The sequence below is a fragment of the Microcaecilia unicolor genome, chromosome 3 (genome assembly GCF_901765095.1).
Source record: "Microcaecilia unicolor chromosome 3, aMicUni1.1, whole genome shotgun sequence".
In the NCBI taxonomy this organism is placed as follows: Eukaryota; Metazoa; Chordata; class Amphibia; order Gymnophiona; family Siphonopidae; genus Microcaecilia; species Microcaecilia unicolor.
The window spans coordinates 201,921,159-201,946,766 of NC_044033.1; the positions used below are offsets into that span (position 1 = coordinate 201,921,159).

Genomic DNA, 25,608 nt, shown 5'->3' on the forward strand with positions numbered 1-25,608 from the left:
GAGGATGGGTGGAAACCCCAAGACCAAATGTTGTTTATCTTTTTGTCATTGACAGCTAGGTGGACAGCCACTAGGGGGCACTGCAAAATACCAAAAGAGGAAAGATGCACAAAGCTTTCCAATACCTACATTGTATTTAAAATATATAGTTTTTCTAAGTTTATTGTCTTTGCATTTTGTTTTGGTTAAATTCTTTTGGTCCCAGTATTTTCCACTTTCTTTTATCGCTCTTCTAAACTATTTTGTTAGTGGTCCCTTCCTTCTCTACATCTGCTTGACACATTTCTCGGTTTCCCTCATTTTCTTCATTCCTAGCTAGATTTTATACCTCATTTTCCCTCTGTCCTCTCTCTTTTCAGGCTTTTCACCTACCTACCAGCTTTTTCGCCCATACTTGTCCCCTTCCAAGTCCTCCCATTGACATGTCTCTTTCCTTCCCAGTCTATACTCCTGCTTTCATTCACTCCCTAGTCCCCCATTTCCATTCTCTGTACTCACCACTTCCCAAGGGCCCATCCACTTTCCTCTGACTCTCATTCTCTCACTGCTGCAATTCCTCCCCTGTATCTTCACCTTTCCTGACACCTTGGCCCTTTATTCTTACCTTCTGCCCAGCTCTTCTACTTGCACATTTTTTATGCCCTTCTACAGTCCAGTCTCTTTATACTGCTTTTCACCCTCCAGGTCTTTCGTCTCCTCCAGAAACTTCCCCTTTTCACTTTTCCCTCTCTCCCTCCCACTGTAGTCATTCCCTCTTCTACTACAAGCTTTTCTCCCCCTCTTCCCATTCCTTGCATCAGCCACCTTGTCTCTCTCTCTCCACATACAGCTGTGAAAATATATATAATATAATATATATATATTCTATTCTCCACCAATTAAATATAAGGTAATATGATAAGAATAAGAATATGTAAGAAAATGGGGAATTAAATACTATATTTGTTGAATTACATTAACCTGCACTGTAAGGTTTAATGACATGTGCTCAGAACATAAAGACCATATATTTAACTTTAAAATGTTTGTTTACAATATAGGCAATGTAATAATGTTACAAGAGAGACTTTTAAGGATCTTTCACAAGGGGAATGTGCTTTGAAGATAGCAAATCTGAATTTTAAATTAAGCTGGATAATGGTAACTCACTTTAATGGAGGCTGCTGGTTGGAGTGATGAAGGAGATCCTCGCTGCTAAGGAAGTCTTCTTGGTTGCAGAGTTGTTGCTGGAGCCTGGAGAAAGTCTTATTTTAGATGTGTGTGAAGTCCAGCAGAGAGGCAGAGCGAACTGGGCATTTTCCGGGCTTTTTATAATCTCTTGTTGGACCATAGGCTGAAGTCAGGTGGGGTGTACTCGATCCAATGAAAACTCAGGGATAGCTGAAAACTGGTTTCTTCTAGTTTTGTGATGGAGCATGGTAACTGGTCACATGTTTTAATAACATCATAAGACTTTGTCTGGACATCTGCTGTGATATACATCCAGAAGGCACCTGACAGGATTAAGAGTCTTTGTCTGAGAATAGGTGGGCTTCTTTTGTCAAATTAGATAGGTAGATTGGCTTTTCAGTCTGTCATTGTCTGAGAATAGGTGGAGTTTCACTGTCTTGCTGTCCATCTTCAGAGTTTTGTTCTTTGGAGATGTGTTGATGGACTTAGTATCTACCCAGCTAGTTTTTGTTATCAGTAGTTTCCCGGGGGGGGGGGGGGGGGGGGGGAGGAGTGAAAGTAAAATCTTTGCAACTGTCTGTATGTATGTGTATCTGATCCAGCAAAATCAATAACTCTGACAATTAAACATATCATGCTACACAGCCAGGGCTGCCGAGAGGGGGGGGGCAGGGGGGACAAAATTCCCCGGGTCTGGGCCTGCAAGGGGGGGGGGTCTGGCGCCGGGGTCTCTTACCTCCTGCTCCCAGGCCGCTGGCGCTGCAGTCCCCGGTCTCACCTGCCTGCCCTCAGCTCCATCGACAGTCCCCCCTCCATCCGCCACCAGGCCCTCTGCATTCAAATCAGCAGCGCCTCACCTCCGTGTGAAATCAGCAAATCACCTCCCTTCCCTCACTGTGTCCTGCCCTCATCTAATGTAGCTTCCTGTTCCCGCGAGGGCGGGGCACAGTGAAAGAGGGCCCAAAGGGAGGCGATCTGCCGCTTTCACACGGAGTTGAGACGCTGCCGATTTGAATACAGGGGGCCCAGTGTCGGACAAAGGGGGGGCTCTCGACGGGGGTGGGCGGGTGGAGACTGGGGACTGCAGCGCTAGCGGCCTGAGAGCAGCAGAGGGAGGTGACAGTGGTAGTGATTGGGGGGAAGGCTCCCAGGGGCGGCCTTGCCCCGGGACCGGCTCAGTCTCTCGGTGGCCCTGCATACTGCTATGTTTGTGATCACAAGAGTTATTGGAAAGGGCTGTCTATGCCCAATAATTGTTCAGATTGTTCCTATGGTAAAAACTCACTAGGTGAAATTCTTTCACAAGGTTCAAATATTACTCTTGATGAAAGGTTTAATTTATTCAACTTAATCCAAAGTTCTTAATGGATTACATAAGAACAAACCTATTTAAAAATGAATTAGTTTTTATAACAAAAGCAATCATTCTATCATACAATTGTACTTTAATGCCAAAACAGTCTGTCTACCTGTCTATAACTGATTTCTTTATTCCTTGAATATATGTTGGAGAACCCTCTCTCCAGATTGTTAGCCACACACTGTACTGTCCAACTGTTTACGTCTCAGTTACTCCAGCACTCAAGGGGTTTTTCCACACATTTCACATAATAGCAGTTATCATTTTGACACATCACTTTCACTCATATTTTTAGGTCTTGGCACTCTTTTATACTCCTGGTTCCTTGTAATTCATTTATCAGTTATTTATATATGTATATTTTATATTGCATGACAAGATGTTGTTTTTTTTTTCTCCTTAAGCTAACTCCTGATGAAGGCTTTTGGAGCTGAAACAGTCTGTGTAGAGTTTAAAATGACGGACTTGTTTTATTAAATATATTTTTCTAACCCGCGGTCTCTCTACTTGATTTCCTTCCACTCCTGTGGCTGTGGGAACCGATTCTCCCCTCTTTTTGCTTTTCTTGTACCAAAGATTTCTGCAGATAATGGTGAGTAATTTTAAGTATGTACTGTGTCTGAACTATTCCAGTTCCAGACCTTTCTTCTGTGTTTACTATTGTTCAACTCTGAGGATCGGCCTAGTGCCAGCCTGGGAGTGAGAGCTGGGCTCAGGTGTAGGATATAATCTAGGTGGATTTTTTTCTTCAGGTCAAATGTTAGGTTTATATAATCTCCAATTACTGCAAATGTAACTGGATCATTTGAACTCGTATGCACTGCTTGACACTTCTCAAAAGGGAACTATGTCGACTTACACCTGCTTTTCCCAGAGGGCAGCAAAACCGTTCTGAAAATCAGATTGGTGGCCCCTAAACCTTTCAAGAGGGGACACATAGCACATTGCAGCCCATTGAAAGGGCCAGAGGGGTTAGGGGTCTCTATTGCCTTTTAACAAATTTTGTCAGCATGTTGCTTCAGAGGATAATTCCCAGGTATAGCAGAAATATCTATATAATAATTTGTACTTCAGCGTTCTATGGCTGGCTGGGTTCGTAACATCCTGACGTCAGCAAGCCTCCATCGTTACCTTCCCTCTCACTGTCCCACCCTCGCATAAAGACGAAATGACATCAGAGGCGGGCGGAACAGTGAAAGGGAAGTGAGCGCTGGAGGCAAGCTGACGTCAGGATGTTACGAACGGAGGGTAGGGCACAGGGCAATTGCTGGACATGGAGGGGAGGACAGAATCGCTGGACATCGAGGGGAAGGCAGGGCAGAGGAGAATCGATGGCTATGAATGGGATGAGAGGAGAGAATCGTGGGACACAGATGGGAGGGCAGAGGAGAATTGCAGGACACGGAAGGGAGGCCAGGGCAGAGGACAATCGCTGGACATGGAGGGGAGGCCAGAATCCTGGGGATACGGAGGGGACGGCAGGGCAGAGGAGAATTGGGGGACACGGAGGGGAGGGCAGGAGAGCGAGGAGAAATCGCTTAGACGAGATCCTTCCTAGGGCACGTTTCATTTTTGATGAAACGGGCTTACTTGCACTAGTCCTTATATAAAGTGTCATCCCAATACGAGGTAAAAGATCAAGCCCACATTTGGGAGAGGTGTTCAAGTGTTTTAAATTTTCACTCCTGCTTTTTAGATTTATAATGTATGAAAGTACATTTTTATGGCAAACTTCCCCCCCCCCCCCCTCCGAAAATTGAATATAAGCTATAATTGTGTGTAGGTAGTTTGCCAGGGTAATTTTCAGAAAAAAATGTATATTCGCAAAATTTGTGTGGAACAGCCTGTAAATTTCTGTGATTCTTACAAGCTACCCCCCCCCCCCCTTAATATCTGTATTTATCAAAATCACCATTATTTGTGTAGGGTCCTGTTTACTAAGGGTGCGTTAGCATAGAAACGTATGGGTGACCTAGTGTTTAGCACGTGCTAATTTTCGTGTGCACTAAATACTAGTGTTCCTTAGTAAATGGGGACCCTAAAATTTCATAAATGGGATTTCACCTACTCTTGTGACTTTATCAGCCTGTCTGAGCTTTGGGGGCCCTTTTTATTAAACTGCAGTAGGGCTACCGTGGGTCCCAGCATTAATCAGCAACACGGCCACGTGGGCATATGCCGCATGATTACCACACGCTACTTTTAATTTTAGCGTAAAGCCTTTTTACCCAGTTGTGGTAAAATGCATGGTCCAACACTACCACAGGCCACATTTTACCGCAGCTTAGTGAAAGGGCCCCTTCATTCTTGTACTCAGGATTTGCTTGTCATCTAATTAGACAATGCGTACAGGAGATCTAGACTTAGAGTAATGGGTTCCAAGTTTTGGAATGAGCTACCTGTGTTAAGATCACCTCCTTTAAGGAGCTTAATGTGTCTTATGGGTAAATCTCTTATCTGCACCCTTTTTTTTTTTTTTTTTTTTGTTACATTTGTGCCCCGCGCTTTTTCCCACTCATGGCAGGCTCAATGCGGCAGGCAATGGAGGGTTAAGTGACTTGCCCAGAGTCATACATTTCTCCTCCACCACTAACGCCAGACTCCGTTCCTTTTATCTTGCTGCACCTTATGCCTGGAATAGACTTCCTGAGCCGGTACGTCAAGCTCCATCTCTGTCCGCCTTCAAATCTAAGCTAAAATCCCACCTTTTTGATGCTGCTTTTAACTCCTAACCCTTATTCACTTGTTCAGAACCCTTATTTTATCATCCTCACTTTAATATTCCCTTATCTCTTGTTTGTCCTGTTTGTCTGTCCTAATTAGATTGTAAGCTCTGTCGAGCAGGGACTGTCTCTTCATGTTCAAGTGTACAGCGCTGCGTACGTCTAGTAGTAGTAGTTCAAGAAATGTATATTAGTATAATACAGTGAGTTTTTTGGTCTTACTGACTGTGAGTAAATCTGATTTATTCCTTATTAAGGACTTTTGTATGTGGGTGGGAGCATGAACAGATTTATTTTTCTGTACTCTTTAAAATTGTGTGGTTTTTTTTTACCTGCCCAGAACTTTGGATGAGTGCAATATAAATTTGATATCAAGATGCGCTCATAAAATCTCTATATCCCTACCAAAAATGCTTCCTCCTCCACTGAAGGGAGTGGTGCTGCTCTCCATGGATAGTAGTGGAAACTGGGTATCCTTCAGCCACAGAGACGTGGTGGAGGCTCAGGGATCTGGTTTAGTTCCTGCCACCCTTGATCTCCTTTTGGAGCTTTTTCATACTTGATGTTTTTATACCTTCTTATTCCGCCCCCCCCCCCCCCCCCCCCCATGTTTACAAAGCCATGCTAACGCATAAGAGTAGCCATACTGGGTAAGACCAATAGTCCATCTAGCCCAGTATCCTATTTTCCAAACAGTGGCCAAAGCCAGGTCACAAGTACCTGGCAGAAACCCAGTTAGCAGCAACACTCCATACTACCAATCCCAAGGCAAGGAGTTCTATGTAGTTGTTGACAGGGTGGGAGGGGTAGCTAGGTTTCCAACTTATGGATTTAACTGCTCTTTTTCTTTTCTTTTTTTAACAGGTGTATAAATTTCAATATCCATAACAAATTCTAGAGCACTGGTGTCCAGCTTGCTTCAGGAGTCAAAGAAGGAAAGCGCCTTTCATGTGCAAAGTACTGCTAAAGACAGGAGAGGATGGGCTGGAGGGGGGGCACACAATGAAAGGGAACCATAAAGGAAGAAGGGAGGGGCTGGAGCAGAGGCTTTCCTTTATTTTAAATTGCTGAGCACCTTCAAGCTGGTGTGTAACTGCACTGGAGGGGAGGGGGCAAGGATGGAGCTGGCAGGGCAAGAAGAGCTGATCAGCCCCCTACTCCAGCCCTTTCCACCCTGTCTGTCCCCTTCACAACATCTGGACTGTGGTTGTGAGGATGGAGGCTTCTCTGGCAGCCAAGACTCAAGTGGTTTGCACTGTTTTCCGAGGATACAGTCTCCAAAACACCAGCAAGGAAGTGGAAGACCGGCAGCCCAAGTGTTAGTAAGATGCCCAAATCAATTCTGTGCTGCATTTGTGTAATTGAGTGTCATTTATAGACAAGTTACTTGGTTGGAAGGTGTATTTTGTGTGTTATGAATTACTCTGGATCTGATATGACTTGAAATGAGATGTTTTTATGTATTTGAGAGAAGTGTTGACATATCTAGCTGCAACCCTCCCTCATATGTCTGTTCAGTATTTTCCTTCATCCAGGGGTCCCCCCTCCAATTCTCATGGGGGGAGGGGCACAGCCTAGTCCTATCCCCAGGAGACTTTTCTAATTGTTGGTACATTCTCAGAAGGAGAGTCCACTATTGGCCTCATTTTTACTGGAACTGGCAGAAATTGGGGTAATTTTTTTTCTTTCTTAAGAATCCTGTGTATGTATATCTCACAGGACCCAGGAGAAGAGGAAACTTTCCCTCCCTTCATGTGAAAGTGTCCCACTTGGGTTGGGATTTTTAACTCTGGTTTCCTATAAAATGTATTGAACCTTCTCTGCTGGAAAAGTACTACTACTACTACTACTACTTAGCATTTCTATAGCGCTGCCAGGGTTACGCAGCGCTGTACAAGTTTAAACACGGGGAGGGACAGTCCCTGCTCAAGAGAGCTTACAATCTAAGTTCCCCAAGGAGCATTGGATTATTTTTTTATTTTATTTGTTACATTTATATCCCACATTTTCCCACCTTTTTTGTAGGCTCAATGTGGCTTACATAGTACCGGAGAGGTGTTTGCAGACTCCGGTGTGAACAAATACAAAGTGATGTTGTGGTAAAGTTCATGTGGCACAGCCACACTAGGGAATCGTACAGCGGAAGAGTTGTTATATCCATTACATAACACAACTCTAGTTTTTGTTGTGTTGCAGCGATCAGGCATTTATGTTGGATCGGTAAGCTATGCCTTTTTAAACAGGTTAGTTTTTAGTGTTTTCCGGAAGTTTAGGAATGATTTCAGTTGAAAGCTTAGGTGGCTTCAGTCTGCCAATTTGCTTGGACCCTGTGTTTAGGATGTTGTCTAGGGTCTAATGGTTTCTTTAAGGTTTTTTGTTTTGTTTTTTTAGCTCTTCCTTTTTCTACTCTTCCTCACCTTTTTGAGGTAGAGAACGGGACTTATTCTGATACGGTTTTTCTTTCTTGCATATGAACACTTGTCTTGCCTTTTTGTATTCTAAATAAAAATTTTTAGATACCAAGTGGCATTTCCTTTTCATGCATTCATCAAAACCTTTCAAGGCCTGATATTTAAAAGCGCTTATCTAGACAGCAGGTGCTGTAATCCTGAAAAGTGACACTAGCCGGGTCTCCCCTGCAATTTTTTTTTCAGCTCTATCCAGATAGTGTCAAGGTAAAGCATGGGTGACTGAGGAATTATCCGAGTTGCAGTGATAGTCGGCCCCATTGTCTAGATAATTCTCATAATTATCTCTGCAGACTGAAAATCACCACTGTGCAGATAATGTCAGCAGTCTTGCCTTTCCCTCTCCAGATAAGTAGTACTGAATATCTGGTTTTTCCAAACCTGGACCACACTGCAGAGGCGTAGCCAGACAACAGAATTTGGGTGGGCCTAGGCAAGAAGTGGGTGGGCACCAAGTGTCCCCCCCCCCCCCCCCCCCCCCCCCATCACCACCAAAAAAATATCTCAGCTAGTGGGAAAATGCTTCTTTCCACCTTGGCAGTCTACAGCAGGCATGCACTGAAAACTGAGCATGTGCAGGTGCTAGTTTCATGGAGAGTAGCATTTTCGTTAACATCAGGAGAAACGCTGTAGGTGGAGCTTGGGATCCCCACCAGCTACCAATAAACATGTGCTACTGTTGGGTGGGCATGAGCCCTAAGAGGGTGGGCCCCGGCCCACCCAGGCCCACCTGTGGCTACACCACTGCCACACTGGTTCAATATTCACTTGTTAGTCTTGTGGCACAGGCATAAAAATATTAAATGCTATAAAAGAAAGAGGTAGCCGTGTTAGTCTGGAGTGGCAAGATGGACAGATGCAGGTGGCACCTTTCAGAGCAGGAGTTCTTAACAGTGATGCAGCCACAAGGGGTGTGAGGTCCAACAGGGTTTGGAAAAGGATCTTAATCTGAGACACTTTAGGTGACCAGGAGGGGCATAATTGAACGGGGCCGGCCATCTATAAGGGCGTCCATCTTCAAGGCCGGCCCCATAAAGCGGCATCCCAACCATATTATCGAAACAAGATGACCAGCCATCTTTCGTTTCGATAATACGGTTGGAGCCGGCCAAATCTCAACATTTGGGCCTGCTTTAGAGATGGCTGGCATTGGTTTTCAGCAATAATGGAAACTAATGGCGGCCATCTCAAACCCAGCCAAATCCAAGGCATTTGGTCATGGGAGGAGCCAGCATTTGTAGTGCACTGGTCCCCCTCACATGCCAGGACACCAACCGGGCACCCTAGGGGGCACTGCAGTGGACTTCAAAAATTGCTCCCAGGTGCATACCTCCCTTACCTTGTGTGCTGAGCCCCCCTCAAAACCCACTCCCCACAACTGTACACCACTACCATAGCCCTAAGGGGTGAAGGGGGGCACCTACATGTGGGTTGGGGGGGTTGGAGGGCTCCCATTTACCACTATAAGTGTAACAGGTAGGGGGGATGGGCCTGTGTCCGCCTGCCTGAAGTGCACTACACCCACTAAAAACTGCTCCAGGAACCTGCATACTGCTGTCATGGAGCTGGGTATGACATTTGAGGCTGGCAAAATGTTTTTTAATTCTTTTTTTTTTTAGGTCGGGAGGGGGTTGGTCACCACTGGGGGAGTAAGGGGAGGTCATCCCCGATTCCCTCCAGTAGTCATCTGGTCAGTTTGGGCACCTTTTTGAGGCTTGATTGCAAGAAAAAATGGACCAAGTGAAGTCGGCCAAATGCTCATCAGGGCCGGCTTTTTTTTCTCTCTCTTAATCACCTTCATTCAACTTAAACATAATGTCTCTCTCTAAATCAACGAAATCACTCTTGAATCTTTTACAATCGGGATCGAAAAGAACTAAGATTGATCAACTGACGCCAGAAAAGGCTGCTCAGTTGAAACTTCCAAACTCGGCTACCGAACTCTTGATGGAAGAAATTTGGGCTCTGAAAGATCTCACTACCAAACATTATCAGACTACGTTTGATTTTAAAATCGGAATTACAGGCTCTTCGTTATCAGCGTTTCAAGAACAGAATTGAGACGCTGGAGACACGTGCTGACAAATCTGCACTAAACATGGTGCAGTTACAGGAAAAGGCAGATCTTCGTATTCGAAAGCTAGAACTTGAACTGGAGGATCTTTCTAATAGAAACCGGAGAAATGATATCAGAATCATTGGGCTGAAAGAAGGTGCAGAGGGATCAGACATGATTCAATTTCTGACAACTTGGCTTCCTCGTGTTCTTCAATTAACTCTGGATTCGCCTCTACAATTTGAAAGGGCACACAGATCTCCGTCACACCTCAAGCCAGGATCCCAGCAGCCTTGCCCAATTATAGTGAAATTTACTCTGTTTTCCTCCAGCTCTACAGGTGTTAACCGCAGTCAGAAATTCTAATAATCTCAAATTTGATGACAAAAGATTTCTTATCGTACCGGATATGGCAAAAACTACGGCTAGAAAAAGAAAAGCCTTCCTGGATATGAGGGCCCGTCTCAAATCTCTTGGAGTCAGATATGGCCTTCCAATACCTGGCTAGAATGGCAGTGACTATACATAATTCTACAAAGTTTTACGATTCCCCGGATCAACTTCAGCTTTTTCTGGACCACCTCCAATCTACAGGAATAGACACATTTGTTTCTTTTCTTTTGCTTATAAAAAGTCACTTAATTTCTGTAGTTTATCAGATAGTATTTAAAATACACTGAGTCATTCTTGTATCATTCTAAATTAGTATGGTTTACAACTACATTTAAGTTACTTTACTATCCGCCTTATTTTCGAAAGAGAAAGACGCCCATATTTCGACCCAAATCGGGAGATGGGCGTCTTTCTCCCATGGGCGCCCAAATCGGTATAATCGAACGCCCATTTTGGGCGTCTTCAACTGCAATCTGTCGCGGAAACGGCCAAAGTTGACGGGGGTGTGTCAGAGGCGTGGTGAAGGCGGGACTGGGGCGTGTTATCGGCCGAGGAGAGATGGGCGTCCTCGGCCGATAATCGAAAAAGAGAGGTGTTTTTAGCACGAATTTGGGTCACTTTTTTTGGACCCTTTTTTCACGAACAAGTCCCAAAAAAGTGCCCTAAATGACCAGATGACCACCCCTGACTCTCCCAGTGGTCACTAACCCCCTCCCACCCAAAAAAAAAACTAAAAAATTTTTTACAGCCTGTATGCCAACCTCAAATGTCATACCCAGCTCCATCACAGCAGTATGCAGGTCCCTGGAGCAGTTTTAGTGGGTGCATGTACTTCAGGCAGGCAGACCCAGGTCTACCCCCCCCCCCTACCTGTTACACTTGTGGTGGTAAATGGGAGCCCTCTAAACCGCCCCCAAAACCCACTGTACCCACATCTAGGTGCCCCCCTTAGCCATAAGTGTTATGGTAATGGTGTACAGTTGTGGGGAGTGGGTTTTGGGGGGGATTTGGGGGGGGCTCAGCACCCAAGGGAAGGGAGCTATGGACTTCAGAGGTAGTTAATTTTTTTTTTAATTGTTACAAGTGCCCCCTAGGGTGCCCGGCTGGTGTCCTGGCATGTGAGGGGGACCAGTGCACTATGAATCCTGGCCCCTCCCAATGCCATGGATTTGTTCATTTTTTAGCTGGACGCCTTCAGTTTCCATTATCGCTGAAAAACGAAACCGCCCAAATCCGATGCATTTGGCTGGCATAAACCATATTATTGGAAAAAAGATGGACGGCCTTTTTTTTCCGAAAATACGGTTTGTCCCGCCCCTTCACGTACCCGTTCTCGGAGATAGATGCCCATGGAGATGGGTGTTCGCGTTCGATTATGCACCTCCACGTATATCTAAAGTGTATTAACCTCTTGTAATATGCTTGTGTTTTTCATAGGTTTGTTTTTTTTTTTAATTCGAGTTTTTCTCTATTGCTGATCTTTAGTAACAGGTTGGGTTTTTTTAAAGAGTTTTCTTGCTTGTTTAATACCTAGCTTCCTTAATTTCTTCTATTAATATTCTCATCTTTATATTATGCAGATTCATCTCTTACTTGATATTTCATTGATATCCCCTGTTTCAATTTTAATTCTTGACTCTCCTATCTTTTATATTACATATAATTGTCTTAGGTGTCCTAAATATATATTTCTCATGCTTATATGTGGCATACTGAATAATTGAAGATTCTCCATTATTCCTTTGGCATATAATTTTCCTTCAGGCATAATACAGGGAATTCTTTAGCTGTTCTCTCATCCCTACTCTGTCTCATTTATTCACCTTTCATTCTATTGGTGGAACTATTAATGTAATTCTTCAAGCCGTTCTTATCTTCTGGTTTAGTATGCTCTTGGTATTGCACTTTTGATAATTTACTGTTATGCTGTAGACTTTTAAGTCATTTATTTATTTTCATTTTATAACCTACATTGTACTGACCTCTCTATTAATATTGTGACATGGAATGTAAATGATCTAAGGCACCCCATTAAAAGAGAGAAGGTTTTTATATATCTTAAATTGAAACACACTTCCCAATTTATTAAGCAGTGTAGCTGGATCTCTTCCTCAATAGATTCCCCTGCTCAAGGCAGAAGAAATGGGGTCTCAGTTTTATTTAGCAAAGATTGTAACTCATCCATACTGAAGGCAGATGGTTAATTGTTAAAACCACTATTAACAATACAACAGTCCTATTAATTAACATCTACGCTCCCAATATTGACTACCCAGAATTTTTTTCTCGGTTTTCATATTGTCCAATCTCAAGATCCTATCCCCATTATTATGTCTGGAGACTTTAACATTCCCATGGACTCTTTCCTTGATAGGCACTCACAAACCAAATTGACTCCCTCCAAATCCTCCATCACTTTACACTCGTATATTGATCAATTACACCTTATAGACCCATGGAGATTATGTAACCCTACTTCTAATGAATTTACTTTCTATTCAGCCCCACATAATAGTTTTTCCAGGCTAGACTATTTTTTAATCTCCAACTCATTAGCTCAGTCCAGCAAATCCTCCTCCATCTCAGTTTCAGACCATGCCCCAGTCTCTCACATTAAACTGGACAGCAATGGCTCCTAGAAAATCACTAATTTGGTGACTGCCTACTAGCCTATTGGGAGATGAGGAAGTTCTTCTGAAAATTAAATCTTTTTTTTTTAATTATTATTCATATTTATTGCAATCCAAACTTAGTCAATTTACAATCAAGATGAAACAATGCAACACAAAATGACAAAATCTGGCTTGCATGCTTTTAAAGTTTATCCCAGCTTATCTCCCCCTCCCAACCCCTCCCTTACCTTCCCCCCCCCTACCTATTCTGTCCCGTCCGTGGCCGTGACAACCCTCAGACTTACCCTGTTTCTGGGAGTCAGTGTCTGTGCTGGCTTCTGCTTGTCTCTGTGTCTGTGTCTGTCTTAGGTTCTCTCTGGCTCTGTGTGCTGATTGCCCTACTGAACCTCACCTGTGTGGGCTTTGCCTCTTCCAAGATGGCTGCCACCTCTTCCTCCTTGCCAGTATCCAAGATGGCTCCCGCTGTTCCTTCCTATGGGATGACTGCTTTGTGTGTCAAGCCTCTGTTTGGTTGCAAGGTGATTGCTGCAGCTGTGGCTCTGGTCTTGATGAGCTTTATTAGTGACTTGGAGACTACAGTCCTGGCCTTTGCATCTCATCTAAAGGTCCTGGTGTATAGAGTGCTCTGTACCCGGTGTCAGTGTTTGCTCTGTGTGAGTTTCTATGTTTGTCTAGCTAGCTTAGGCACCGTGTGGCTTGTAGCCTGTGTATAGCTTTGCTAGTGTTCTATGTTTGTTCAGACTAGTTAGCTTAGGCACTGTCTGGCTTGTTGCCTGTGCATAGCTCTACTAGTTCTCTGTGTTTGTTTCCAGTGTATGACTAGTTAGCTTAGGCACCATCTGGCTTGTTGCCTGTGCATAGCTCTACTAGTTCTCTGTGTTTGTTTCCAGTGCATGACTAGTAGCTTAGGCACCGTCTGGCTTGTAGCCTGTGCATAGCTCTGCTAGTTCTCTGTGTTTGTTTCCAGTGATAGACTAGCCAGCTTAGGCACCGTGTGGCTTGTAGCCTGTGCATAGCTCTACTAGTTCACTGTGGTTGTTTAGTGTTAGACTAGCCGCCCCTGCTAGCCACTATCTCAAGACTGTGTTTGTTCTTAGTGGCTAGCAGGGGCGGCTAGTCTAACACTAAGAACAAACACAGTCTTGAGATAGTGGCTAGCAGGGGCGGCTAGTCTAACACTATCTCAAGACTGTGTTTGTTCTTAGTGTTAGACTAGCCGCCCTTGCTAGCCACTATCCCAAGACTGTGATTATTCCTAGTGTAGACTAGTCAGCTTAGGCACCGTCTGGCTTGTAGCCTGTGCATAGCGCTGCTAGGTCTCTGTGTTTGTTTCCAGTGATAGACTAGCCAGCTTAGGCACCGTGTGGCTTGTAGCCTGTGCATAGCTCTGCTAGTTCACTGTGGTTGTTCCTCGTGTTAGACTGGCCGCCCTTGCTAGTCCCGAGACTGTGATTGTTCCTAAGTGTAGACTAGCCAGCTTAGGCACCGTCTGGCTTGTAGCCTGTGCATAGCTCTGCTAGTTCTCTGTGTTGGTTCCTAGTGACAGACTAGCTAGCTTAGGCACCGTCTGGCTTGTAGCCTGTGTAAAGCTTTGCTAGTGTTCTGCGTTTGTGTCCAGGGCATGACTTGTTAGCGTGGGCACAGCTTAGTGGTAGCTGGTGTATAGCCTTCCAAGTCTCCTGAGTTTGCTCTGTGTATGTTCTTGTGTATGACTGGTTTGCCTGGGTATAGCATTCCTATTAGCCTGGGTACAGTTTACTAATCATTGTGTTGAATCCTGCCGACTGCCAGAACCCGGACAGACCCTGCTTGTCTGCCTTGCCTTCGCCTAGGTGCCAGGGGGCACCCCTGGACCTTCATTCCTGCTGTTCCTGTAAGTCCTACCGGCTGCCAGAACCTGAGGGCTCAACCCGAGGGGGAAGGCAGTCAAGTGTAGGTGAAGCCTAGGTCCAGGGTGTTCCAGTTCCGCGGGTTCCGCTCCAGTGTGTTCCAGTCCAGCGGGTTTCACTCCTGTATGTTTCAGTCCAGTGGGGCCACTCCAGTGTGTCCAGTCCAGTGGGCCCCACTCCAGTGCGCACCCGTCCGGTGCGTTCCAGTTCCGAGTGTTCCGGTGTAGAACTCCAGTCCGGAGTTCCGGTCCAGTCTTATCTCCTCTCTACCTGGAAGGTGATTTTGCCTAAAGGACTCACAAACCCCGCGCTTCCGGGGAAGAAGCCTGAAGGTATGCCAAGGTCCTCGAGAGCGCGGCAAGCGCGAGAGATGCGACATATTCCTTATCAACCAGTATCCTATCTGTGTTAACAATTCAATATCTTCGTGCTACCGGAGTGAGAGAGTCCCAAAAGGGAGACCAAATATTACAGAACTATTTGCCTCTTTTAGAGGCCAAGTCCGGGATTCTTGTCTTCTCCAGTGCACAGGCTTGAATCATAGCTGATCTCCAGTGGGATATGGTCGGGCGGTCCGCTGCCAACCATAGTTGCAAAATGACTCGCTTTGCCATCACCATTGTACGCTTCAAGAAACTTTTAAATCCTGTTGGAGCCGGGCTTTGTATTCCAAATAAATCAAAAAGCTGCCTCGGAGAAGATTTCCACGTCGTGCTCCAGAGCTGAGACACATGACTGTTTAATTCAGTCCAAAACATTTTGACTCTGGGACAGCTCCAGTACATGTGTCCCAGATGTGCATTGGCCCCTCCGCACTTTGGACAAGAGTCTGACTTCTGGAGCGTTGCTCTCTATGCTCTGTGAGGTGAAATGTGTAAGCGAAGCAAAAACTTATATTGTAGTTACCACCAGGCCGCATTGTCTGTGATTGTATACAGCGTTTTAAGGCTTGCTCCTATATATTCTGGCTGGAGGTGCAGCTGTAGTTCTTTATTCCAAGCCTGGGTTACCACTCGATGATCCAGAGGCTCAAGTGCCTCTCTCAGATAGTGATGGAAATAGCTCAACGGCACTCTTAATTGTGCGTCTAATCCCAATAGTTCATTGAGTCTTTCCAAAGAGTCAGCAGTCAGGGAAGCTGAAGGCAATGAACTTATATAATGTTTCAACTGCACATATGCAAACCAGTCATTCCCACTCAGTCCATACTCCTCTTTCAATACTTCAAATGGTTTCAAATTCCCTTGTTCAGTAACCACATGGAACAAATATTTGATTCCCGCTACGGCCCACCTCCGGAAGTTGAGCGATGAACTCCCCACCGGGAAAGCCAGATTTCCCTGGAGCGGCAAAAGCACCGAAACAGAGGGATCCAGCAATTTTAATCGTCCAAGCCGCTTGCAGGTAGTACGTAACGGGCCCAATATGCATTTGAGTGGCCCCAGTTGTGTCATGTCTATTGAGGGCGCATGTAGCCAATATGAAAAATGAATTTCCCCCAAAAGCTTGGTTTCTGCAGTGGTGCAAGAAAAATAGTGGGTATTGCGAAACCAATCTGATAAATGTCTCATACTGCTAGCCATGGAAAAAAGTCTGAGGTCCAAGAGCCCCAGCCCCCCCTTTGCTCGGGGCATCATCACTTTGGAGAGTGGTAAGCGGGCTCTCTTCCCCTGCCATATAAAATGATTCAATTTCTTTCACAGCCACCCTCCCTCCTTAGGTCATAATAAAAGGGGGAGCATCTGCAACACATAGGTCCATTTGGGAAACAAAACCATATTATAAAGAGCTATGCGGCCTGCCATCTCTGCAGGAGTTTCGTAGTCTGCTGTTTTAATGGTACAATATTTTGTGCATACAACTCTGACAGGTTTATGGGGATATAAACCCCCAAATACTTAATCTGGGATTGTTCCCACTGAAAGGGGAACTGGCCCGCCCACCCCGCCCGGATCTCAGCTTGTAGTGGAAGAGCAACAGATTTTTGAAAGTTGAGGGAAAAGCCTGTGAGAGAACTGAATTAATCTAAAATCGCCAATAAGTGCTGCACTGATTTCTCAGGTCGTGTCAGAGTCAAGAGGATAGCGTCCGCAAATGCTAGTACTTTAACCTCCTGTGTCGGTATGGTGATCCCCGCAACATCTGGGTCTTTCATAAGTGTGCGGAGCAAAGGCTCTAGGTACAGCAAAAACAACAGCGGGGAGAGTGGGTAACCCTGTCTTGTCCCTCTCTGCAACCGGAATGTTGCAGACACAGTTCCGTTCGTCACTATGCATGCCGAGGGGCTGGCATACAAGGCCGCAATCGCTTCCATAAACCAGCCCTCCAGTCCTACCCATTGTAACACTTTAAAAAGGTAGCGTTTGATAAAGTGCAGTGGAACTTTTTCAGCATCCAAACTCAACAATAATAGCTGCTTCTTAGTGTTGTGACCGTGTGCCATGGATAAAAGGACTTTGCGCACATTGACCGTCGCCTGGCGCCCTCGGACAAAACCCACTTGGTGTTCACCAATTAAAGATGGCAAATGCTGCGCCAATCTCTCAGCCAATACTCTTGCTAAAAGCTTGATATCAACATTGAGCAATGAGATTGGCCTGTAAGATTCTACTTGGTCCTGAGGCTTGCCAGGCTTCGGGATGAGAGTGATTAAGGCCTCGTTCTCCCCCGGGGAAAAGAAACCACGGTCTATCACCGCCTCATAGTACGACACAAGGGGTTCCACCACTTCCGAGCCCAATATTTTATAATACTCGCCCGAAAACCCATCCGGGCCAGGGGCCGACCGAAGCAGAAGAGATTTTATGGCTTTTTGAAGCTCCTGTGCTCTTACAGGTAATGACAACTGTTCTTTAACTCTTTGTTCTAAGCGTGGCATACCCGCATCTTCTAACTAATCATCTATAAAAGGTGACTGGGGCTCTCCGCTCTGGGAATAAATTCCATGGAAATAATCTTTAAAAACCTTTGCTATCTCTGCTGGCTGCGAGATGCAGGTTCCAGCATCTGGAGTGATATGAGAAATGTAATTCCGCGAGGTTTTTGCTCTTGCTACCTGTGCCAGCAATCTTCCCGCCTTATTGCCAAATCTCTGAAAGTTTAACTGCCTAGCAAACAATAGCCCCTTATATTTTTCATGGATCATAGAATTTAACGCCGCCAGGGCAGTTGCTACTCTTTCCTGGTGTTCTCTAGATGGATTAACTATATGTTGCCTCTTTGCATTCTTATAAGCGAACTCTAAGAAAATTAAATCTTTTATTAAGCAATTCTTTCAAATGAATACCCCTTCCTCTACTAACCCTGTTTTGTTATGGGAAACATTTAAAGCCGCGCTAAGAGGCAAAATTAACTCTTTAAGCATTTTATAAGGCTAAGCAAGAAAACAAAAATCCAGATTACTGAACTTGAATCACAAATTAAAAATACAGAAACTGATTACATAAAATTAGGACATGCCTCCTTACTCAATTCTCTGTATAAATTAAAATACAAATTGAATAAATTAGTCTTAAAGCTGGACAACAAATTTTGATATGCATTCTAAATATTATGCTGAAAAAGACAAGAGTAGTACACTATTGACTTACTACCTCAAAAGAAAAAGACTTAAAGTTCAAATTTCTGCTATCAAACTACTCAATCAAGTTATTGCTACATCTAATATTGAGGTTTCCAAAGCCTTCCATGATTTTTATTCTAATCTTTATCAATCTGAACCAATGAACACTCAACACAAGGCATTTGAATTCCTATCTACTCTCAAAGGTCCTAAATGGTCTCTTACTGATATAGAATCACTTAAGAAACAAATCTCAGAACAAGAATTTTATAAAGCAATTAAAGAAACCCCTCAAAAAAACCCCACCAGGTCCCGATGGAATTCCAATAGAATTCTATAAAATTTTCAAATCAGATCTTTCACATGTGATTCTTTCACTATTTAATGCTCTAACTCCAGATAATGTCTCTGGTTGTCGTTTTTCTGAAGCAATTATCACTGTCCTACCAAAACCAAATAAAGATCCCATGCTAGTATCTAACTATCACCCTATTTCTTTACTAAATCTTGATTATAAGATTTATGCTAAAATTCTAGCCAATAGAATTAAACAAATTATCTCAAGTTATAAGTCCCAATCAAGTTGGATTCATGCCAGGTAAACTTATTAGTGATAACACACGCCTCTTTCTCCACATTTCTCATTTGGCAAATTCCCATGATCAACCCTTAGTGGCTTTAGCTCTTGATGCAGAAAAAGCTTTCGACAGGGTTGAATGGAAATATTTGTTTCTTGCTTTAGATTGGTTTGGTTGTCCCCAGGAATCTCTCTATATAAAACGCACCTCCAACGTTCTGAAGCCTCCATAAGTCCCAACATTCTAAATGCATGGTGGTGAAACCCGGAATTCGCACATGAGTGTTGGCCCCACCCCCTACGTCAAACATCATGACGTCGAGGGCGGACCAATGACACTCAACCAATCGCATCGCGAACCTGTTACTAAGCGACGGAACGTGACATAAGACACATCGCGAAACAATGAAAACCAGCAGCACACAGTTGCTACGCGACGTCAACAGCAACGCTAAAAGGACCATATAGATCTCTGCTCTCCACACAAACAACGGACACGGAGGGCATAGGAGGGAAGGAAAAAAAACAGCACATACACACACACTCTCACTCTTAACTGGCTATAATGAGCAACTGACTTGCCACTATCACAGGGACTGCTAGCACCTCTCTCTCGCTCTCTCTCTCACACACACACACACACACATGGGACACAGAGGGGATGGAAGACAAGGAACGAATCATTGGGTATGGAGGGGGTGGCAGGGGAGATAAGGCAAGAACTGGCTCAAATGTTCGTGCTGTGCTATGTACAATTATAATGCTGTCTCTTCATTTTGACCATACCCTTTCACACAGACGCGCACACACACACACACTTACACTGTCTCTATCTCACACACACATGCACCCACACGCATATACACACTCTCTCACACAGACACACAAACACGCCTCAAATGGTTCAGCTGTCCTATGTAAAATTTCACTGCTGTTTCTTCATTTTCACCCTACCTGTGCACACTCTCTTTCACACAGAGACACACACACACTTTCTCTGTGTCACACACATACATATACACACTCTCACTCTCTCTATAGCCTTGCTAGCGCCCGTTTTGTTTGTTTACGAAACGGGCCTTTTTTTACTAGTTTATAAATAAAATTAAAATTCTATATACCAATCCCATGGCTAGAATAGTTATCAACAATTCATTATTTTAAAAAAAACATTTTTTCTTAAATGAGGAACTAGACAAGACTGTCCCCTCTCTCCATATCTTTTCAATATAGCACTTGAGCCTCTCTTGTTGGCAATAAAGGATTTCCGTAACATAAAAGGTGTTACTTATAAAGGTCTTGAAATTAAATACAAACAACTTACGCATCCGGCTTCTCCTACATATGCACACAACTATGGAATGGGCTCCCAAAAGCTGTGAAAACAATCCACGACCACTTAAACTTCAGGAAATCACTAAAAACCAACCTCTTCAAAAAGACCTACCCCAACGACCCCACATAACCCTCTTCACCTACCAACACAGTATGACTATGATCGAACAGGACAACACACAATCTTCATCCATTCCAACCCTCCACTTATACCTCATCCGATCACTATACAACTTTGTATTTGTTATCCACCGACTGGGCAAACGTCTTTGACGGTACTATGTAAGCCACATTGAGCCTGCAAATAGGTGGGAAAATGTGGGGTACAAATGCAAGAAATAAATATTCAGCCTTCCTACACTTTTTAAAACTATCAATGCATTCTCTCATTTTTCTGGATACAAAATTAATCAACAGAAGACTGAACTTCTTCCACTAAATTCATATGCTCTCCCACATATTGCAAGCTCATTTGGATTAATTTGGGCTAAACCTAAGCTCAAATATCTAGGAAAAGATGTATATACCTCTTTGACAGACACCGTTCATTTGTAATATGGAAGCAATATTAAAGTTCCTAAAAGTGCTGCTACACTCTTGGCATCCTCTCTCTCTGTCTTGGTGGAGCTGTATAGAAACAATTAAGATGATATCTCCTAAGATTAATTACATTCTTAGTATGCTTTCCCCTGATTTTTCTTTCATTTTTTTCCCAGTTAGATAAAGTTGCTATCTGGTTTTTTTTATGGAAAAATAAATCCCCTGAAATCGCTATTAAAAAAACTTAAAGGTACAAAGGACACTGGGGGTGTTCTATGCCCAGATTTGAATAGTTACCACAGATCTTTTATATCCCAACAGGGCTGTAAATGGATCCTTCAGAAAGATGATTGTACACCAATTTGGTTATTTGAAGAAGCTAGGGTGCATCCATTCACACTTCCAATGTTACTATCCTCTTCTTTTCCTTCCCAGAATATAGATCCTATACTCTCTGCTACTGTGAAATCACTTCTTGAGTTAAACTGTTTGCTGTGCCCGTCTCAAACTCTTTATATATGTCATTATGGTACAATCCGCATATACGAATTAACAAACTTCCCTTCCTTTGGAAAGAATGGATTGATAAGGGAATAAGGACTCTTTTTCTGATATACGTCACACAGATAAGTCCTTTCGAGCATTTACTGATTTTAAGGAACAATTTTCCTTACCTTCCTCTTCATACTTCAAGTGGTTACAGATAACTCATAGTATTGCTGCTTCTCCGTTATTTTCTCTATTGTCTGCATTACAGCCTTCACTATTTGACACTGCACAATCTCTAATTGTTGAAGGTCATAACTGCATCACGGATCTACAAGATATTGATAAAACACTCCTTTAATTTCAATACAGTTCTTCAAGCCAACTGGCAATTGGATGTAGGTCAATCTCTAGACGAGGTGAAATGGTCCTTTTTCTGGTCAAGGGTTATGAGGCCATTGTCTGCAGCTTCTATTCAGTCTATGTATTTACTATATCATAGGGTCAATTGGACTCCTCGTAAACTAGCAAGAGCATGTCCAATCTCTTCAGATAAATGCTGGCACTGTCGTCAAAAGTCGGGAACTCTACTTCATATGCTACTAGTAAAAAAAGGCCCGTTTCTGTCAGAAATGAAACTGGCGCTAGCAAGGTTTTCCTCGGAGTGTATGTTTGATAGAGAGTGTGTGTGAGAGATGGAGAGTGTGTCAGAGAGAGTGTATATGAGAGACAGAGAGTGAGTGAGTGTGTGCGTGCCCCCTCCCCCCTCCCTTTATGGTCTGAGGCCCCCCTTCCAGCCACCCATGTCCAACAACCCTGCTCTCTCACCTGCCCCTCCTTCATCCACCCAGGTTGTGTAACCAATTCTTCGGGGCAGGCAGGAAAGATCCCCGGTCCTGCCTGCCCGCTGTTGGCACTGATGCTCCCCTGCTACCGGATCGCTGTTCAAAATGGCCGCCAAGACTTCCAATGGTGGACTCACGAGACTTCTGCTGAAGTCTTGGAGGCCGCCCTTGTAAGTATCGGTGGTCATTTTGAACAGCGATCCGGCAGCGGGGGAGCGTCAGCACCAGCAGTGGGAAGGCAGGACCGGGTATCTTTCCCGCCTGCCCTGACGAATTGGTTACACAACCTGGGTGGATGAAGGATGGGTAGGTGAGAGAGCAGGGTTGTTGGACATGGGTGGCTGAAGGGGGGGGCAGGGGGAAGAGGAGTGTCGGTGGACATGGGTGGCTGCAGGGGGGCAGGGGAAAGGAGGGTCGCAGGACATGGGTGGCTGGAGGGGGGGCAGGGGAGAGGAGGGGCGTTGTTTGATGCGCCGCTCCTTTCCAGTTGCTCCACATGTTTCCTTACTCCTCCCCCTGCCTGGGAATCAGCTATGAGTGACGTCAGCCTAACTACGGAGCCTAGCTCAGCTGCCTGGGAATCAGCTGTGAGTGACGTCAGCCTGGCTACGGAGCCTAGCTCAGCAACTCCGAAGGCGCCACGGACACAGGCAGACACATTAGAACGTTGCTGGTGAGAATTATTATATAGGATATGAATGCAACCTTGTACTCCCAATTCTGGCAGGCAATTTGACCCATAATTCAGAAAATTCTTCAAACGGACTGTACTCTATCATCAACAATAGTAATTTTTAAATCGTGTGCACAGCAAGTAAATCTGTCGTCTTCTCAAGCAAAATTGTTGGATATTTTACTCACTATTGCTCAAAAGCATATTCTACTCAACTGGAAATCTGTTCATTTGCTCAACCTTCACTGTTGGTGGAATTCAGTTCTACAGTATCCAAAAGTGGAATTTGCATTAGAGGAGAAGCAGTGTATTGTGTTACCCAAAAAGAAGTTATGGGAACCACTTGAACATTATCTACAATCTCTTTAATTGACTTGTTGTCTACTTGTTTTGACTGAAAATCTTTACATCTAATGCTCTTTATCTGATTTTGCATACTAGTAGTATTACTTTCTTTCCCTTTCTTCCTTAATTGTTCCATTGTTTCTATTATTACTGAAAATTATTCAATAAAATATTTGGAAAAAAAAACCAAAAATGTTTTCTAATGTGGACTCAATTCCATGGGCTGCATCCAAAAAATTAAAGACCCTCAATATTCACATTCATAAAAAAAAGCAAGCAGCAGCAACCTCAATCTTGTGCTTAGAACCATGAGTGACTGCCAAATGATTCAGTTGTGGGGAAAGGCCATTAGGGGGCAACAAACTTTCATACAAGACCTGCGTGCCTGGCTCTTTATGTCCCACTTGCTTTCAACAAAATTCCTGACTTCACTGTTTTATTTCAAATGCAGAGTCCATGGTTAACATTATTATTATTTTATTTATTTAGATTTGCTCACACCTTTTTCAGTAGTAGCTCAAGGCAGGGTCGCCGAGAGGGAGGACAAAATTCCCTGGGTCCGGGCCTCAAGGGGGGCCCGGCGCCGCAGTCCCTTCCACCCCCCCCCCCCCCCTCTGTCCACCACTGGGCCAGGCCCCCCTGAATTCAAATCATAGTTCCTCACCTCGACCTCACTGCCTGTAAAAGAAGCACAGCAGCGGCAGTCTGCCTCCCTTCGGGCCTTCCCTCCCTGTGTCCCACCCTCGCGCAAGTTATGTCAGACGAGGGCTGGACACAGGGAGGGAAGATCCGAAGGGAGGCGATCTGCAGACTGCTGCTGCTGTGCTTCTTTCACATGGAGCGAGGTTGAGGTGAGGCACTATGATTTGAATTCAGGGGGGCCCAGTGGAGGGGGGTGGGGGCGGAGCCCGGGCCCAGTCTCTCAGTGGCCCGGCTCAAGGTGAGTTACATTCAGGTACTCTGGATATTTCTCTGTCCCAGGAGGGCTCACAATCTAAGTTTGTACCTGAGGCAATGGAGGGTTAAGTGATTTGTCCAAGATCACAAGGAGCAGCAGTGGGATTTGAACCGGCTACCTCTGGATTGCAAGACCAGTGCTCTAACCAGGCTTCACCTTTTGCATTAACAAGCTGTGCCCTCAGCCATCAGTGCACAACTAACAAGCTTTTCTGTATCTGCCTCTCAATTACGGGTTGAATTCCTCTCTGTGGTTTATGGTTGATTTGATGTACTGCTCTTCCTTCAGACTATAAGTGGTTCACAATATATAAAAGCTAGAAACGGAGAAAGAAGCTCCAGTTTAAAAGCGGAAAGTAAGTAGAGAGCATACAGTTAGAGAAAAAAGCGGAAAGGCTGTGATTTGGCCAAACTTGCTGGGTTCTCAGTCCTCAGTACACACACCGAGCTATCCACAATGAATAGGCATGAGAGAGGTTTGTAAGAATTGAAGGTAATGCTCCTGATTTTTTGTTTTTGTTTTTATAAGTTTTACCTTTCCAGCTTCACTTCATGTCATCCTAGTTCTACTACAGCCCAGTCTTTGAAAAGGTTAATTTGCATATTAATACCTTTCAAATAGTTAAGTCTGTATCATATCACCCTAACTCTCCTTTCCTTTAGGGTAGACATATTTAAAGTCTTGTCTTTTGACAAACATGGTACCACTTTTGTTGCCTTCCTCTGCACTACCTCGTCTTTTTGCATCCTTGGTGCGATATAGCCTCCAAAATTGAACATGATGTTCCACGTGGGGCCTCGCTATTGACCTTGTCATGTTGTTTAGCTATTCTCAGCCCCCCCCCCCCCCCCCCCCCCCCCCCCCCCCACCACCCCCCCCCGCTTTTCAAATACAGCTCCTTTTGGATGTTTTCACACCCCCCCCCCCCACAAAAAAAAAAATGCATTACTCTGATTCTGTACTGTACCCATTTCTGGAAACTTTAACAGCTAGACATGATCCAGAGAAACTTGCAGGATTTATGCCAAAAACTCTTTGAGATGAAACTTAAAGGCAACAGTGGGGACATCAGAGACTATTATGCCTGAATGATATAAGTAATGCACAATGCAAAAACCTTTTTCAGTGGAAAGGAAGTGTGAGAAGAAAAGGTCATGGTAGAAGGCGAGGAGGAGTCATGAGGAAATATTCCTTCTCAGGAGAGTTGGCGGATGTAAGGAACAACCTCCCAGGGAAAATGGTAAAGGCAAAACAGAACCCAAATTCAAGTGTAATTAAGTGGCCCCAGAGGTGCTATAAAACAAATTTAGGTGCCAATGTCTATTTTTAAACCAGGAATACCTTGGAAAAGCACATTCTCACAGCTCACAAGGCACGGGCTGGTGGATCAGGGGAGAATGTTCTAACGGCCTCAACTGGCAAAACTACTGCAGTTTGAACAAGATAACAAATCTTACTAAGACCAAAGTCCATAAAACTTTCTTTAATCTGTAACTTCCCCTACAAAAAAAAGAAAGTATAAAAACTGCAGTCCACAAAGCAAAGTCCTTTTAAGAGCAAAAGTGCTAAACCAAATGTACAGGCCTGGACCTCGT

General features: G+C 44.3%; 1 protein-coding gene across 1 annotated transcript in view; it reads left to right on the plus strand.

Annotated features, from left to right (window-relative positions):
* The window catches only part of LOC115464326, a 96,234-nt gene that overhangs the window by 46,997 nt on the left and 23,629 nt on the right, over nucleotides 1-25,608 (plus strand). The window contains exon 6 of the mRNA XM_030194715.1: nucleotides 9,748-9,934. Within this exon, the coding sequence (XP_030050575.1) occupies nucleotides 9,748-9,934 (187 nt within the window). The remainder of the gene's footprint in view (nucleotides 1-9,747; nucleotides 9,935-25,608) is intronic.